General features: G+C 43.6%; 1 protein-coding gene across 5 annotated transcripts in view; it reads left to right on the top strand.

The window, feature by feature from the left end:
- Nucleotides 1–16061, top strand: part of ACSL6 (acyl-CoA synthetase long chain family member 6) — a 60557-nt gene that overhangs the window by 38459 nt on the left and 6037 nt on the right. For 3 of the 5 annotated variants that reach the window (XM_055812121.1, XM_055812119.1, XM_005242765.3), the window contains exons 10-20: nucleotides 510–583; nucleotides 3541–3618; nucleotides 6118–6252; nucleotides 7358–7492; nucleotides 9038–9133; nucleotides 10696–10768; nucleotides 12176–12264; nucleotides 12854–12970; nucleotides 13216–13359; nucleotides 14160–14261; nucleotides 14900–14971. In XM_055812121.1, the coding sequence (XP_055668096.1) occupies nucleotides 510–583; nucleotides 3541–3618; nucleotides 6118–6252; nucleotides 7358–7492; nucleotides 9038–9133; nucleotides 10696–10768; nucleotides 12176–12264; nucleotides 12854–12970; nucleotides 13216–13359; nucleotides 14160–14261; nucleotides 14900–14971 (1115 nt within the window). Of the gene's footprint in view, nucleotides 1–509; nucleotides 584–3405; nucleotides 3619–6117; nucleotides 6253–7357; nucleotides 7493–9037; nucleotides 9134–10695; nucleotides 10769–12175; nucleotides 12265–12853; nucleotides 12971–13215; nucleotides 13360–14159; nucleotides 14262–14899; nucleotides 14972–16061 lie in introns of all 5 variants that reach the window. The other 2 variants (XM_055812118.1, XM_055812120.1) reach the window with 2 other exon arrangements.

Below are 16061 nucleotides of genomic sequence, written 5' to 3'. Positions count from 1 at the left end.
CTGCTGATAATATTAATGACTTTCCTTAACTGCAGTCTCATAGAGTCTTCTTGTAACCTGATTTTCACCATGTATTACTGGTTTTCTGCATTGTTTGGGTTATCCAGTGCACTGGCTAAGTCGGAGCTCAAGAGCCTTTGAGATGGGGTTTGTTGGTATTCCAGATCGTTCTTAGTCAAGAACAGCCAGCTGGGTCGGATGGCCGTGCTTGTCAAGTGTCTCCATCTGAGTGCTCTTATAAATTGCAGTTGGGCTATTCCAGGTGGAAACTTGCTCAGAGTCTCCAATAGAAATATTAGTGTTTGTCGTATCGTTTTGTTAAATTTTGGGTATTGTAGTAAGTGCTTTTGGTGCATGTTACTGCACAGAAATGACTGCAAAAATTACATAAGTTTTAAAATCAAAAAAGAGAACTTAATATTTTAACCATTTCTTGGTTTGGTTTTTGTTAAGCTTTTGGAAATTTTCTACTGGGTCATCTTTTAAAATCACTTTTTGTCTCCTTTCAGGAAACCCCAAAGGTGCTATGCTGACTCATGGGAACGTGGTTGCTGATTTTTCAGGCTTTTTGAAAGTGACGGAGGTGAATACCCTGATCTAGAAAATGTTGCTATGTGCAGAGTGTGTGGGTTAAGGTGTGCCCCTGCATGGGCTGGGAGTATGCTCTTGCAGATAAGAGGTGAAACGTCTTTTACTCAGAGGGCCAAATCCTTGGAAATGGGAGCAAGTCTGAGCTTACAGCACTGGAGGGCATTAAATCCCCTTTCCAGCACTGGCTCCTGGGCTCTGTAGGGCGCAAAGCGCTTCAGAGGAGCGGCACTGGCTCCTGTAAATCAATTAACTCCTTTTGAAGGATTAGGAGAGCAAACAAGCCCTGCAACCAGTGCTTGAGAAAAAGAGTACAGTGTCCGCTTGTGCTCTTGGTGTCCCGTCATAACCACACAATGCCCTCATTTCTGTCAAAGCTCTCTGCATATGGAGTGTGTGTATGTATAAGAACAGGCATGTTTTTTAAAAGAACGTTTAATTTCATTGATACTAAATTATATCTCAGTTTCTGCTATACATATTTTTTAAAAAGCATAGTACTAGCCAAATACCTATATAATCGGTTTCATGCAACGTGTAAGCTTGTGTTTAGAAATGATACAGAACACAGAATTGCTTTAGTACAACATATTAAGGATTTCATACGGCTTGTACCTAACAAATATAAAGAATCAATATTTTTTTTATTTAGTGAACAGGCAATTCTATAAGGTAGCCATGTAGACACAGGACAGACAATTTGGTACCTTCTACCCCTTGCTGGTGTTATCATTGGTGCGGAAAATACTGCACTCTTACTGTCTTAATCCTTGAATTTTCTGAGATTTCCAGAACACTCCTATAAAGAAACTTGGACACATGATGTGAGAAATCCCCCTGAACTCACGTGCTCACAGCTTGCGGAGTTTTGTTGGCTTCAGAGGCAGCACGATGCGCAAATAAAAGCTGATGCATAGATAGGTCTGAGCTTCAAAGGGCAGAAAAAAACTAATTTAGAGGGAGCTGAGGGAACTTGGCATCTTCCAGGAGTGGCCCACAGAGATGGATTTAGTGTTCGCTGATGGCAGTGGGACTCTGTTTAATCTCAAAGGTATCAGATTGAGACGTAAGTCTGGTGTAAGGGGTTGCAAATTCGATAGCTTCTGTCACCAGAGTATTGTTGGCAAGAGTGTAAATGCCCATAGCTGATCCACACAACTGGGGCAACATCTAACCACAGTAATGAAATCAAACAAGGGTGCAAAATCCTTGAAAGCAGTATAAATTAATAAAATAAAAATACCTCAAGCTGAGTAGCACTGTAGATTTGCTGTTTACATGCTCTTGTGCCAGTTTTGCTTAGTTCAGTGATTTTTATAAATAGAAAATTTTTTTAAGTGAACCTAGAGCTTTATTATAAGGGTGTTCTCCAATGCCAAGAAACTGTTTTGATTTTACATTTAACTGGACAACTGTGCCAACCTGAAATACTATTCAATGTCATCATTTTGGTCCAATTTAAAACCAAATAATTTATTGTCTAGGCACTTAAAGCAGTGGGGGAAAAAAAGAGCAGCATAGCTGGTGATGCTACTGGTTTTACATTACTGTGCTTGCAGAAAATGAGGCCAATTTGAAATGATGTATAAATAGATCTGCAGGCCCTAATGGCTTAATTCAGACCGACAGACAAAATAATATGAAACTGGATGCTGAAAATGCCCACGTGGTCAATCATGTTTGACTTTACTAGGTAATGGTTGGGAGGGCATACCCAAATCTGACTTTCCCAGCTTTAACTTCAATAAAATATTCCCCGAGGAAGAACCTCCTGTGCCTCCATCCACCGCCATGTCCCAGGTCACGGGCTATCGATTCCATCACAGCAGTGGAGATGCAAAGTGGGTATAAACTGTTAATACTGTGAGCTAATAGATTTTATACCCATTTTCCACTAACCGCTGCCCTTGGTGCAAGTTACTGGGTAATCAAGCTTTCAGTTTTTCTAATCCATAATATTATGGCAAGCCTTACCCTTGGAAATGCAGGTCGAAAGGCTATTTTCCTTCTGGGGCATGGATCAGGTAAGGCTCTTGGGGCCCTTGTTTAGCCCTGTCTGCAAGAGAGCGTTAAAACCTTGGCAAACTGAAGCCTTTGGTCACTTTTATGTTTTGAATAATTTGTCCGGCCTTCTTTTTCCCCACTGCACCTGTCTGTGGGGCAGCGATAATGCCCCTAAAATCACATTTTAATCACTTAAAATTATGAGAAACACTAACAGAAGCCATTAATTGTTGCAGCTGAAAAAAACATCATTAATTTTTCCAACATCTTCTGATTCAAATCAATGATTAACCAAAGGAAAAGAAAAAATTCTCTAGCTGTGACTCTGGGTAACGCTGTGAATCTCTGACGGGCTCTGTGCAATGTGGAAAACCGATGTGCCCGTAGAGCCCCGCTGATTCCCAGGGGCTGCTGCAGGTTTGCACCAGGATCCTGCGGTCTGCGTGCGGCTGGGTGTGCAAAGCATGGTCTCAGCACCTCGTGGTAGAAAGCAGTGGATAAAAATGGGATTCTCTGTCAGGGTGAGCCTCCGTTTCCAGCGTGAGCTGTGTGGATACGATATGCCCTCTGCCATGGAGAGGCCTCTCCATTGCCCTCTGTGTACATCTCCGTGCTCTTTACTCCTCCTGCTAACTGAGCTTCATTGACACTGTGGCTTAACGCTTCACTTTGTATGCTGCACCCTTCCTCTCTTGACAGTCTTTACCCTTTTGCTCCTCTGGTGCCATTTTTCTTTTTATTGTTTTATGACTTTCTTGTTGTCTTCCTGTCAGTGTTTCTTTCCTTTCTGTCTCCCATGCCCTTCACCTGCAGAAAGTGATCTTTCCGAGACAGGACGATGTGCTCATCTCCTTCCTGCCTCTGGCTCACATGTTTGAAAGAGTTATACAGGTAAGAAACCTGCCTGAACTGACGAGGCCTCGTGGGGCTCCTTGTGTTTTCTTCCAGAGTCAGTGGTCTCCTACTTGTGAGGATGTACACATTTCCTATTTGCCTTTAGCACACATGTTTGAGAGAATGGTACAGGTAAGGTCCTAGTGTCAGTGGGAATCACCTTTTTCCACGCGGAAAAAAAAAAATAAAATACTAAATAACCAGCGATATCTTGTAGCACTAAAAAAACTTGTACTCCAGAAGTGCCACGTGCATATCACCAGGGCCTGGTCTCTGGTCTTGGTGACATGGCTGTGAGTCCAGAGCGATTCCAGGAGAGTTTCCCAGGCTCTCCAGCTTACACTGGTGGCTCTGAGATTGGAAAACAGCCCTTCATCAACCGGCACCGTTTTGGGGGCAGCTTTTCAAAGCGCTCTAGGATAAGGTATCGGGGGAGTCAAAATAATTTCGTGATGTTTTCTCCACCAGCTAAAATCCTTTTATTGCGTAAATAACCAGATCTGCAAAAAACCTGCAGATATTGAAAAAGAGGAAACTAAGATCATGGTGTGACACACGTGATCCTCCTGGCAGGGCAGTGTACGGCAGGCAATAATGGGGAGCCAGCATCCCTTGTAATAATGGCAAATAGAAGTGCTAATGCATGCCGGCCCGTGGAACTGACCTTTTACATCTCTTTCTGAAAAGACCGGTGATGATTTGTGCTGCAGCCAGTGTGTTAGGCAAGTCAGATGGGACGATGGCCTCAGTTCTCCTGGCTTGAGAGCCTGCAAACTCAAAACTGATCCAACAGGGGAAGGTTGGATCTGGAGTCAGTTGCAGCTCTGTGCTTTCTCTGGGAGGACTGTTTCGGGCTGAAAGCATACTTTTTGAGTCAGACAAGCATCCGAATATAAGCCTCCCACTCCTTAGTAACATCTGTGCCAGAAATAATATATTCTGCCCTGTTAAAAATCTTGCAAATTGGAAGTGAAAGTCCATGAAAGATTTGGAAAATTACAGCACAGCCTTTCCTTCCTTGTAAAGCAAGTTGGTCGGTGTGCCACCACTCTTCAGGCAAACCATTTTGCAGGCAAGGAAGAATATAACTATTAAAAAGTCATCTGATAGGGGAAGGGGGTATGTGTGTGAAATTAGAAACATCTGAAATAACCTCATTGCACAGGATGTTGCCATATTGAAAGGGACAGGCCTCCAAAGGATGTTCAGGTTTATCCTCCCTGCTAAAAAAGCTCATTAATATAAAGGTATTTCTCCAAAATGCTAAAAAGTAATTTTCAAAAGCATTCTGAACAGCAAGCGCTGTTTCAGCATCCCTAGTTTTAGCCAACATTATTAGCTCCTGGAACTTACAGTCAAAATTATACAGATACATTCTTTAAAGCTAAAAATTTCTAGCAGTTAGTTTTAATTCCCAACAAGCACGCTGATTATATTTTCCCATTATTTTTTTTAATGCACGTGCAGTGTAAAACACAGGTTTGGCAGCATGATGTTCATTAAACCCACATGACATAAAATTCCTGTGGTTTCAGCTGATGGAGACAATCTCTAACTGGATGGCAGAGCAGCAAGACTGCTCCAGTTACTGTTAGAGATTGTTAGGAGTAGCACAAAAAGACTTAGGTGTCTCTTAAAGAATTTTAAACTCTTTTAGTTATCTGGGGGAGACAAGCCCACCAAAGGGAGCTGATGTTCCCGGTCTACCCCTTGCAGAGCACGCTGGCCTGGGCTCAGGAAGGCTGGCTCGGCTTCCCGCATCACAGGTGCTGTGCTGAGGACGCCTTCTCCTGCTTCCACTCTGAAAGCAGGGTAGTGATGCTGGTCCCCAAATGCTCTCCAGGGATAAACCACCAGTTTTCCCAAGTTAGTGACTAGTCCTCTGCAGGGTTACTGACTGCCAGAACTGCTGCTTCAGCTGCCAGCTGGTGCATCACAGGCAGCCTCCCCTGCCCCATCCTGCACGTCCAGGTCTGCTCTGATCCCATCTAAGTGGCCTGTTTTCTTACCAAGTACAAAACTTCTGGATCTGTTGTTTCCATAGAAGTAAAGCACCTTCTACAAAGTGGGCTTCTATTTCTGAGATACAGGCTCAGGCACTGTATTCTTAACATAGTCTATGTTGTTGAATTTAAACAAAACTAAAGTATTAACATCTAAAAATCAGCTGCTGCTCAGTATGTTTTACGGTGTTTCTTAATATGCGTTTTTATTGACAGTAGGTGCTCATGCTGTGAGCTGCTGTGGTAGGTCTGGGCTTCAGAGGAGAAGTTCAGATCCAGAATCTGACCGTAACTTGGACTTCTCCACCCCCGTGTGCAGGGATAATAAAGGGAATAATAAAGGGATAAAGGGAAATCCCTTATAAAAGCTTTTGCTTCCTTCTTCTTCCAGAAACAGTGGCAAATTTGGTGAATGCTGAATTACCAGTACTGAGAAGTGCCCAAAGCTATCCATATATTTCTATTCAGTGCAAAATTTACTGTTACTTTTATATGTATTTCTGAAGCCCTGTTTTTCCTATCTCGGAGAGCAGAATTTCAGGAAGGGCACTTCTGCGCTTGGGAGGGATGCTCTGCCGTGGGAATTAAAAGCAAAGAGGTTACATGTGTTCTTTTTTCTCCTTGTCAGTCTGTAGTTTACTGCCATGGAGGGCGAATTGGGTTCTTTCAAGGAGATATTCGTCTCTTGTCTGACGATATGAAAGCATTGCGTCCAACCATCTTCCCTGTCGTGCCACGGCTGTTAAACAGAATGTATGATAAGGTGAGTTTAATTTTATCTTTTTGTAATCATAAAGTTTATGTCCCTTTTGTACTTAGGTGACAGAATTCCCTTTGTCACAGAGATTCCCTGAGCAGATGATACTGTTCCTGCTTTGCTGCAAACATGTTCTTACCCTGCATAACTGATACAGCTGCTCCGATCTGTAGGTCTGTATTATGTTGATTTACACAGACTGCAGACATGGCTATTCATGTTAATATGAAATTCCTCTGTGTTAGCATCTCGCCCTGTTCTCACTGAAGTCACTAGTGACATTTCCAGAGATGAGGGATTTTTTTCATTACAGAAACACCAATCAAACCTGGATGCACCAGGACTTGTTGTGCCCTTCAACCAGTTCTGGAATTGGAATCTCTCTTTCTGGTGGCAATAACAGCTGAAAATCAGGAACTGCAAAAAGATTGTGAGGATTTAGGGAGTGTAAATGTGAGGTTGGCCTTTGGATCTAGAAATCTTTAAAACTAAGAGATGGTCTTGAAATGTGTTTAAGACAGGCATGTCTGGTCATCATGTTAAATCTGTTTGACCAGCTGGGAATATTTATTCCTCAGAAGATTTATCCTCAAAGATGAGCTTAAGGAAAAGCTACTGATTTACTTTTTCCCCAAGGTCAGGACCATTGGATCAGGGGTTCTGGTGCCTTATTAGAGGGATGGGCACTGGGGGTTTCTTGTTTGTGGAGGTGTAGTTCATGCTAGTGATGAAGCCAAGGTAAATGCATCCCCCATCGCCGCTTCAGCCAGCACCGATACCTGCTCTGGTATTCAAGTTGCTCAGATGGCATGATTTCACTGAATCCTATCACAGAAATCATACAGAAATAGCAGTCATATAAATGTAGTCAAAGCCTATGCTGTCCTCCGCCCTCTTTTTGGCTCCCCAAGGAACAGCATGCACAATAGCAAATGGAGCGAAATAAACCACTCCTCCCCCCGCCCCCGCTGACGAAGCCCTAGCGTAGCCTCATGGCCCTGCACTGCTGACCCAGCTGTGCCCCGGTGGGATGTGCAGCTGCAGCTGTCAGAGCCACTGCTAACGTTTTCTCTCTCCCGGTGCCACCGCCGGCCACCCTGCGCTCCCGCAGATCTTCAGCCAGGCAGACACGTCCCTCAAGCGCTGGATTCTGGAATTTGCTGCAAAACGGAAAAAGGCTGAAGTTCGAAATGGGATCATTAGAAATGACAGCTTGTGGGATAAACTTTTCTTTAATAAAATACAGGTAAGCAATTTAAGAAGTGAGTCTGAAGTCCAAGAATTGTTATTTCTTGCAGCAGTGCCTGGTTCTCCTTGAAGCCAGCGTGGGCCGCTTGCCCCATGGTGAGCTGCGGGCAGCTGCTGCTCACGAGCAAATAGAGCGAAACATTGACTAGAAAAATGAAATGGATTGTGCCATTGGGTTGTTGTTCCATTAACTTTTGCCACATTTCTTTATGCATTTATTTTTAAACACTGTGCATAAGATGCCAAAATTTCAGTTCTGTTAGGATTTTCCAGTGGGGAAGGGAGAAGCACAAGGCAGACTAAGACAGCTTTTGCCACAACACCCCCTGTTTGCAGAACAGGACCCATTTTGTGCAGCTCCCGGCTACAAGCTGTGCCCCTGTCCAGGCACCGAGCAGGGATGCGATGCAGTGCGGAGGCACGTGCCCTCTGCCCAGCGCAGTTGCCCAGAAGCAGGATCGTAGCCTCCAACATCAGGGCCGCTGTCACCCCCCGCCATTTATTTGGGTGCTCTGCCCTGCGGGGACTGGGCTCAGCCTGTGCCCCACAGACATGTGGCTTCTCCCGGCTCAGGCCCAGCAACGGGCAGGGGAGAGGTGGCATCAAACCTCTGCCTGTCTCCTCCCGCTGCGGGTGGAATCCAGGAAGGCGGCCATGGGAAGAGGAGTGACTGATCAAAGAGATGTTGCTCCAAAGTTTTCTGCAAATTCTCCACAGATACAATTGGATTTAAGGCGGTTTCAGCGGGGCATATTCAAAACTGCTTTTTTTCCTAGGAAAACAAGGGTGTAGAGAAAAATGCATGTGTAAATCATGGTTTAACAAGAGAGAAAGAAATCAGAATGCCCTGCTGTCTTCCACACATCTACTCAGTAAAAAAAGATAACATTGGCTTTAAACCAGGTTTTCCAGGCTCCGTACTGCTCTAGGAGGCTCTGATTACTTCGTTTTTTCAATCGGATAACTTATCTGGAGACATGCCACTTTATTTTTAACTAAAGAAACTGACTGTACTTTTCTTCCGCGGATTAGTTGTCTTCAGTGTGCAAAGATAGCAGAGTTCACACGGCGCTGCCGGGAGCGCAGACGCGAGGCGAGCCAGGCTGCATATTGATTCAGGATCTGGCGAGACTGGCAGGCTCAATCAGGAGTTGTTTTCTTTTGTGCTGGGCTTTCTTTTTACTCTTAGAACAAGAAGAAGGAAATGAGGGGGGTGTGAAAGAAGTAAACTGCAACACAGGAATTGATGTAACGCCTTCCAGAAATATTTGAAGGTCATCTGCCTTAAAAAAGGGACAGCATTATTTTAGATTGCTTGGGAGCCAATTCATTAAGAACGACAAGTTGCAAATAAGCAAAAAATTTGCTTATTATTGGGCAGGAGGTGGGGGGGAAGAGCCTGTTTTTTACCCAGGGGTTCCCCAGAGTCAGATGTGCTTCTTGCAGGCTGAGGCTGCCTCCCCGCAGGTCTGCAGCCTACCCAGGTTTTGCCATCTGTAGTAATTTGTGATGCTTTCTTGTGTTTTCTCCTGCTATCAAACAGGCGAGCCTGGGGGGGTGCGTTCGCATGATTGTCACCGGTGCTGCCCCCGCGTCTCCAACCGTCCTGGGCTTCCTCCGTGCAGCCCTCGGATGCCAGGTGGGCTCACCCGGCTGCCCGGGGCTGTTCACTTACTGTTAGCTGGGAAAGGCACTTGCTCGTTTGCTGATTGACTGGATACCAAGCAAGAAATGAATTCCAAATCAAATACAAGAATAAATGCAGTTTATTCTGTTACAATACAACAAAGGAAAATAGCATGCAATATGATAAAAGGAAATAGCACTCATTATTATGCACAGTATGATAAAAGAGCGATAAAGGTGAAGCATCAAATCATTCCTGCAAAGCGTTAGAGACTAGGGAAAGGATCCATCACCAATTACCACCTTAACATCACCCAGGCCCGCACTTGGGCTGGGAGCCCCATTGCAGCCAGTGCCAGGAGTCTCTGGGAACTGGGAAATTCCTGTGTGGTGCGTCCGCCTGTGGGTGAGGCTTCTGCCCAGTCCCAAAGCTTGCCTGCCTTTATACTCGGTGAAAACCAAAAATAGTTTATGCACCTTAGTGTATGTAAACTTTTAAGTTTAGGCTAAGTGCAGGCGCGCATTATCTCATGAACTCCATAAGGCTCACACATGCCGGGGATGTTGGGCAGATGCACGAGTGTGGTGGAGTCACCACCACGACACAGCCACATGCAAAATTTATTGTTGGTATGGTCCTGATCATATCTTGCTCGTGCAGGGGGCCCACCTGCTCATCACAGTTGTCCTTGAGCTCCCCAAGCTCACTGTCTGAGTGAAGCGATTTCTAATTACAAAGACTTTTTCATTAGCAGTAATCAATTCAATCCATTTTCACCACACCTGCATTTAAGCAAGGAGAAGGGTTAGAACCTCAGAACTGCACTTAGGACGGCTTTGCCAGGACTGATGCAGCAGCAAGCTGCAGGGCTCGGGGCAGAGCCAGTGCCCCGCTGTCCCCGGGGCTGCCGCAGCTGTGGGGCTGGAGGGGGGGCGGCCAGCGGCCCTGGGGAGGGGGCAGCAGGCAAGGGCTGCTTTCGCTGCTGGCAGCTGCCAAAAAAAGCGCATAGACTCATCCCACCTGCCACTCATCACTTAATTGAGTATGTGCAATTAAAAGTGCTTGCGCGTGTGCTAGGAACTTTGTTACACATGTTTTATTCTATATATAAATGGAGAAAGATAATCTTCAGATGGCAATTTAACCCACTTAAGATGTCCACTGCGTTATTTCTCTTTGACTACAAAGCCCAGGGCAATGAAAAGGCCTCATTCAAGAGCCTAAAATTAGGCAAAAAAATATTTAAAAGTTATATTTTCAAAATGTCCCACAAAAATACCTTTCCCCCCACTTTTGCTTCCATAGAGTAACATATTTCTTGACTCAAAAGCTAAGTGCTGAACTTGTCTTCTCACTTTTTTCAGCTCTGCAGAGCCATGGTCATTCATAGCCAGGTACATGACATTTTCTGCTCAGGAAGAGCTGGGGACGCGTCCCTGGGTTAGATGTGCTCCGTGCCCTGCAGCTGGCAGGGTTAGCTCACAGGACTGTGCAACAGAAGGCGATTCTTAGAATTTTGTTCTGTAATAGTGAAATCATCTGTGGTGTTCTAAAAATACCTGTTTCTTTGTCAGGTTTATGAAGGCTATGGCCAAACAGAATGCACAGCTGGATGCACCTTTACAACTCCAGGTGACTGGACATCAGGTAATTATTTTCTTCCAACATTTCCAAAAAAAAAAAAAGAAACGTGCATTTCTTTAGAAAATCCAGGGTGTTACACAACATTCACCAGTATGTAATTAATCTTCAGAAAATGTAAAGTTCCTGAAAGTGTCGCTAGTCCAGAATAAATACACAGGGATCAGATGCTGGGCACCTGTGCCTCGGGAGATTTGGAACTGGTCGTTGAGCTGTTATTTGTGATACTCTCATCCCTGCACTCCTGGTGCTGTGAGTCCTCTCTAGAACACTGGAGGTGAATTTAAAACAACATTTGTTAGAATGAAATGCCAGAACAAAGAAAAGATGGATACATTCATGTACTTAGTGAGCAAACACAGGCTTTGAATACAGATCCACCGCTACTCCATACTTCATATGTTTCAGGGCTTTCAAAACTCTGGAACCTTGACAAAATCAGATAAAAATTAGCACTAAGCAAGACTCACATAACACATACAAGTACTGCAGCTGAATTTCTTGTTAATATAATTCATCAGTATTTATAAAAAATGTTTTGAAAAGGGTATCACACCCATTCACATAGAAAACCTGGACACTGGACATTAATGGGTCTGGCCAGTTAAATGCTTCCATCTTTCCAACCCAGATTTTTCCATGCCCAGAGAAGAGCACATGCTTTCTTCTCCCAGCGCAAGTGGCCATCTGTTGGGTTTTCTTCAAACCCAAACCAGCCCCTTGGAGATACTGGTGTGTCCTGGGGCTCGCTGCCCCCCGCCCCCCTGCCCGTGTTCTGACAGCACCAGGCAAAGAGCTGCTCACACCCCGACCGCATCCCCATCCTCAGCACGCTTTGATCTGGCTGCTTTGCAAAATGAGACCTCAGCCCCTGAGAGCGACTGTGCACAAAGGGCTGCGGTGCAGCTGGGACTCCCCTTTCCAGTCCATCTTCCCCAGCGGCTGTTTCTGGGGGAAACAGGACTGTCTGGAACACCACGGTGCTCTAGCAGCACTTGTCGGCTACAGCAGACTGTGTCCTCATGTCATCTTTGGAGAAACTGTAGGGGTGGGGGGAAATGTGTTCAGCATAATGTCACTGCAGTTGGTATTCCCGGGTTAAAATAATTGAGAGTCATTAACGTGATGGGAGTCCAGAGCTTTGTGTGCTTTTAGAATGAGCTAAGCTCAAAAAAAGGGGAAGCCTTTCCAGTCTGTATGTCAACATTTGACAATAGGGTTTATATCCAAATAGGATGGTTGTGTATTTCGTCTTCATAGTTCAAAACATTAAATGAGGAAATTATTTCTGCACACAGACACAGCTCCTGCAAGAACATCCAGTGTATCTGCAACTACACAAGCAACTAATAATAAACACTAATTATTGTTTATAGGAGAGATGACAAGTGACTTGATAACTTTGATTTCCAGGTCATGTAGGAGCCCCTTTGCCCTGTAACTTAATCAGATTGAAGGATGTGGAAGAGCTGAATTATTTTGCTTCCAAAGGAGAAGGAGAGGTAGAAAATCAAATTTTTATATCAAATACTCACTAGTTAACACTGTGTTAAGTAGTTATAGAAGCATTTTACCTTTGTAAGGTGCATGGTTGCTGATGCATTACATATAACAACCAGGAAAGGAAAACGTCAATTCAGCAACAGAGCAGCAAAGCATTAATTAAACAGGGGCTGTGCCAGTACTTCCAGCCAATGCCATGCCTGATTACTTTAACAGCTAAGACTGAATTAATTAGTTCAACTAAGAAGAGCTGAATTGTGTGATTTCTACATTGCTGTTATTTCCACATTGCACATAAATTAAACTTATTGAAATAACTTTGGGGTTTTTTAACTGCAAGCTGAATGCGAATCAACTTCAAGCATATCAGTTTTGCAATCCCTGCTTCTTATTAGTCTGAAAAACTAACTCCCATTAGTCTGAAAAAATCCATAAGTAATTTTATAACAAAATATATTTTAGTTTCGTGGAGCGCAGCCATTAAGTCAACTTTTAAAACATTTTTATTTTAGTTAATTACTGTTTAACTTGTTAGTATTTACAGCAGAATAATAAAATAATTTATCAGCAACTCTGACTCTTTTGCAGATATGTGTGAAAGGACCAAATGTTTTCAAAGGTTATCTGAAAGATGAAGAGAAGACAACTGAAGCACTGGACCAGGAGGGCTGGCTTCACACTGGAGACATTGGGAAATGGCTGCCTGTGCGTATGGAGCAGATCCGTAGTCATGTCGATTGTATTATCCCATGGAAATTTTCAAATACCAAACTTAAATTTCCAAGCAGATGTATCTTTACAAAGGATGAATTTTATGTTTTGTAGAATAAGCTCAATATGTCAGTGAAGCATTTTCTGGCAATTCAAAGAGATCTGCTAAAACCAGACTGCTTACTGTCTCTGTGGTTAAATAGCTTATCTGAGAGCATCTCATTTCTTTCTCTTAACAGAATGGGACTCTTAAAATTATTGATCGGAAAAAGCATATATTTAAACTCGCTCAGGGAGAATATATTGCACCAGAGAAGATAGAGAATATCTATATCCGCAGTGACCCTGTTGCCCAGATCTACGTCCATGGAGACAGCCTGCAGGTAAAAACTAAATCTTCAGAAACTCTTACTTTATTCTTTGTAAATAGAAGATGGAGAGCTGGGCACGGATGAGGGGAAAGTGTGAGTGGATCATGCCACGGTTTTGCCCTGACGTCTCCCTCCTGCGCTGGAGCTGGCTGCCAGCCACGCAAGAGCTCAGCTGCTGTTTGCCCCTCAGCAGCTTGGAGGACGCTGTGGCCAAAGCTCCAGCCTTTCCATTTGCTTCAGTGTCACCCCTTGGGCCTCCAGCGCACTCCTTGGGCGCGTTGCATGCCGTGAGCCAGAGGAATGCAAAGCCACCGCTGCTCCACAACCACTGCCTACCCATTTTGACCAATCTTGTCCCATTTGTTTGCATGTTTATACAAACGTGTACAGCTTCTGAAACCATTGCACTTCATTCCTCTGCATTCACTGGCCACAAACGTGAGGCTTCCTTTGGCATTGGAGTTTGCCTGAGACTCACAGGCCTACGAATTGCATGTGTAGAAATGATACGGGCTACGTTCTGCTCTGGCTTATGTAAAAAGTAATTTAAATAATGTCCGAGCAGAACACAACCCCAGCTGAAGGTGTTAAAATTGTTGGCAAATGCAGGAACAGTCAGAGAGAACAGTTTTATCTGAGGAAAAGGCAAAGGCACCAAAATAGACGTCACTATGTCATGTTAGCAAATTATTGATGTAATGAAACAGGAAGTGATAAGCACATATCAAATTCAGCCGGTTTGTATGTTCACTTTAATGTAGAGCCTTAATGTTCAGCTTTTGCCTGCAGCTCTCCTTCTCCTTCACCTACAGGCCTTTCTGGTGGGAATTGTTGTGCCCGATTCCGAAGTTATGCCAGGCTGGGCAAAGAAAAGAGGGTTCGATGGAACATATGCAGAACTCTGTAAAAATAAGGTTTGCCTTTCTATCTATTTGCAGGAAAGACATTTTTTTCACTGTAGCATAACCTAGTTAGAGTAGGTGTCTGTTAATGATCTCAGTGACAAGAATGATTTCCTCACTGAAATCAAGCAGGGTTGACCTGGATACAGGGATGTGTGCTGACTGACGGTACAGCTCTCTGCAGCCTCCTGCACTGGGGCACCAAGGGTCTGTCTGGCAGGGAACAGCAGGACAGCACTAGGAGAGGTCGTGTGTGTTTGTTTAGATGTCCCAAATAAGGACCGCAGCCTTATTTACACATGCTCTCTAATAACTGAGTTGGATCACATCGATGGACGCTGATGTCACTGAACCATCCCACTGGTGTCTGTGGGAAATGATGCTGCAGCCAAGTCTGGCAAGCGATTGACGGATTGCAAATTTAAGCATCTATCTAACCGTACTTTCCATACTGAGGACACAGTTCACACCACCACACTCAAGTTTAACATTTGTACATTTCTTTAATATAATATTTTCTAATTATGTATTAATTATCAATAAGGTGCTTGAACTTTACTCTGAAACACGTTTTCATGATGAACAATGACATTAACTGTGCGTAAGGTTGACTCTGCTGTTTCATGAGCAATTTATGTGTTTTAACCCAGGAACTGCAGCAAGCGATAATGGAAGACATGGTACGGTTAGGTAAGGAGAGTGGACTCCATTCCTTTGAGCAGGTAAAATGAAACAATTAATACATTATTCTGGGGGGGTCAGGCGAGCAATGTGACCATTTGTACTGAATGGGGATTTGTCAGCATTTGTTATGTTACTACATGTCATTGTTGCAGCCGCACACTGCTGGCAAGTTGTATTTGTTCCTCTGAAATATATATACATGTGATTCTGCCTTCCACTCACACTTGAAATTTCAATTGAATTTACTGAAAGTTTTGGGTGCGGAGGTAAAAACCTAATCCAGGGACATGGATAATCTCCAGTCTGACAACCAGAAGTCAAGATAAATATCTGTAGGACTGATTCTTCTGCCACTGAAAGCACTGTAAAGAAACTGGGTCGCTAATTACCATTCTTATGACTGACCTAGGAAATGCTGCTCGTTTATTTATTTTCAGCCTGTGCACTAATTATTTTCTGGTGCTTGTGTAAATATTTCTGCAACAGGGCTACAAACACTTGAGGAGAGATCCAAAATCAGCCAGAGATTACACAGCATTAAAGACACAGTTAAAAAAAAATAAAATCCATCACATGTTACAATGTTAAATGCTTATTTCTGTTAAAATAATGAACATCTTAGTCATTACATGCAATTAGCAAAGGCCTTTCTGCTTTTGTTTAGGCTGTTTCTGGGTGGTAATTCTAATGAGTAGTTCACCATATCTGAGTGCAGCAGAAGCACCATTAAACATAAACTTGTTATTTTTTTATTTCTCAGTTACACATGCAAATGAAATGATAGTAAAAAGAAATTAATTTAAAAATTAAATTCAATATAAAGCGCATTTGTAATGCACATAATTGTCTGTGGTAATAAGTCTTGTTTGCTCCTGCCATAGTCTTCACAGTGTGAGATATCCTCAAGTAATCTATTCTACCAGCAGTTTGCAATTAAAAAAGTAGCGAGGAAAGCCTTGCCACCTTTCTAAAAGTTAAGAATGAACATTTCACATTTCAGAACTAAAGGGCTTCAAAATTCAGTCTCTGTTGCAATACGTAATCTTAAAACCAACCTTTGAGCCAGGTATTACGGCTAATATTCCTGTGGGATGGGATCCCATGTCTGGGAAAGAGCCACATCCCGGT

The sequence above is a fragment of the Falco peregrinus genome, chromosome 8 (genome assembly GCF_023634155.1).
Source record: "Falco peregrinus isolate bFalPer1 chromosome 8, bFalPer1.pri, whole genome shotgun sequence".
In the NCBI taxonomy this organism is placed as follows: Eukaryota; Metazoa; Chordata; class Aves; order Falconiformes; family Falconidae; genus Falco; species Falco peregrinus.
Note: the sequence above shows the minus strand (reverse complement) of the source record. Positions and strands in the feature narration are given on the sequence as shown.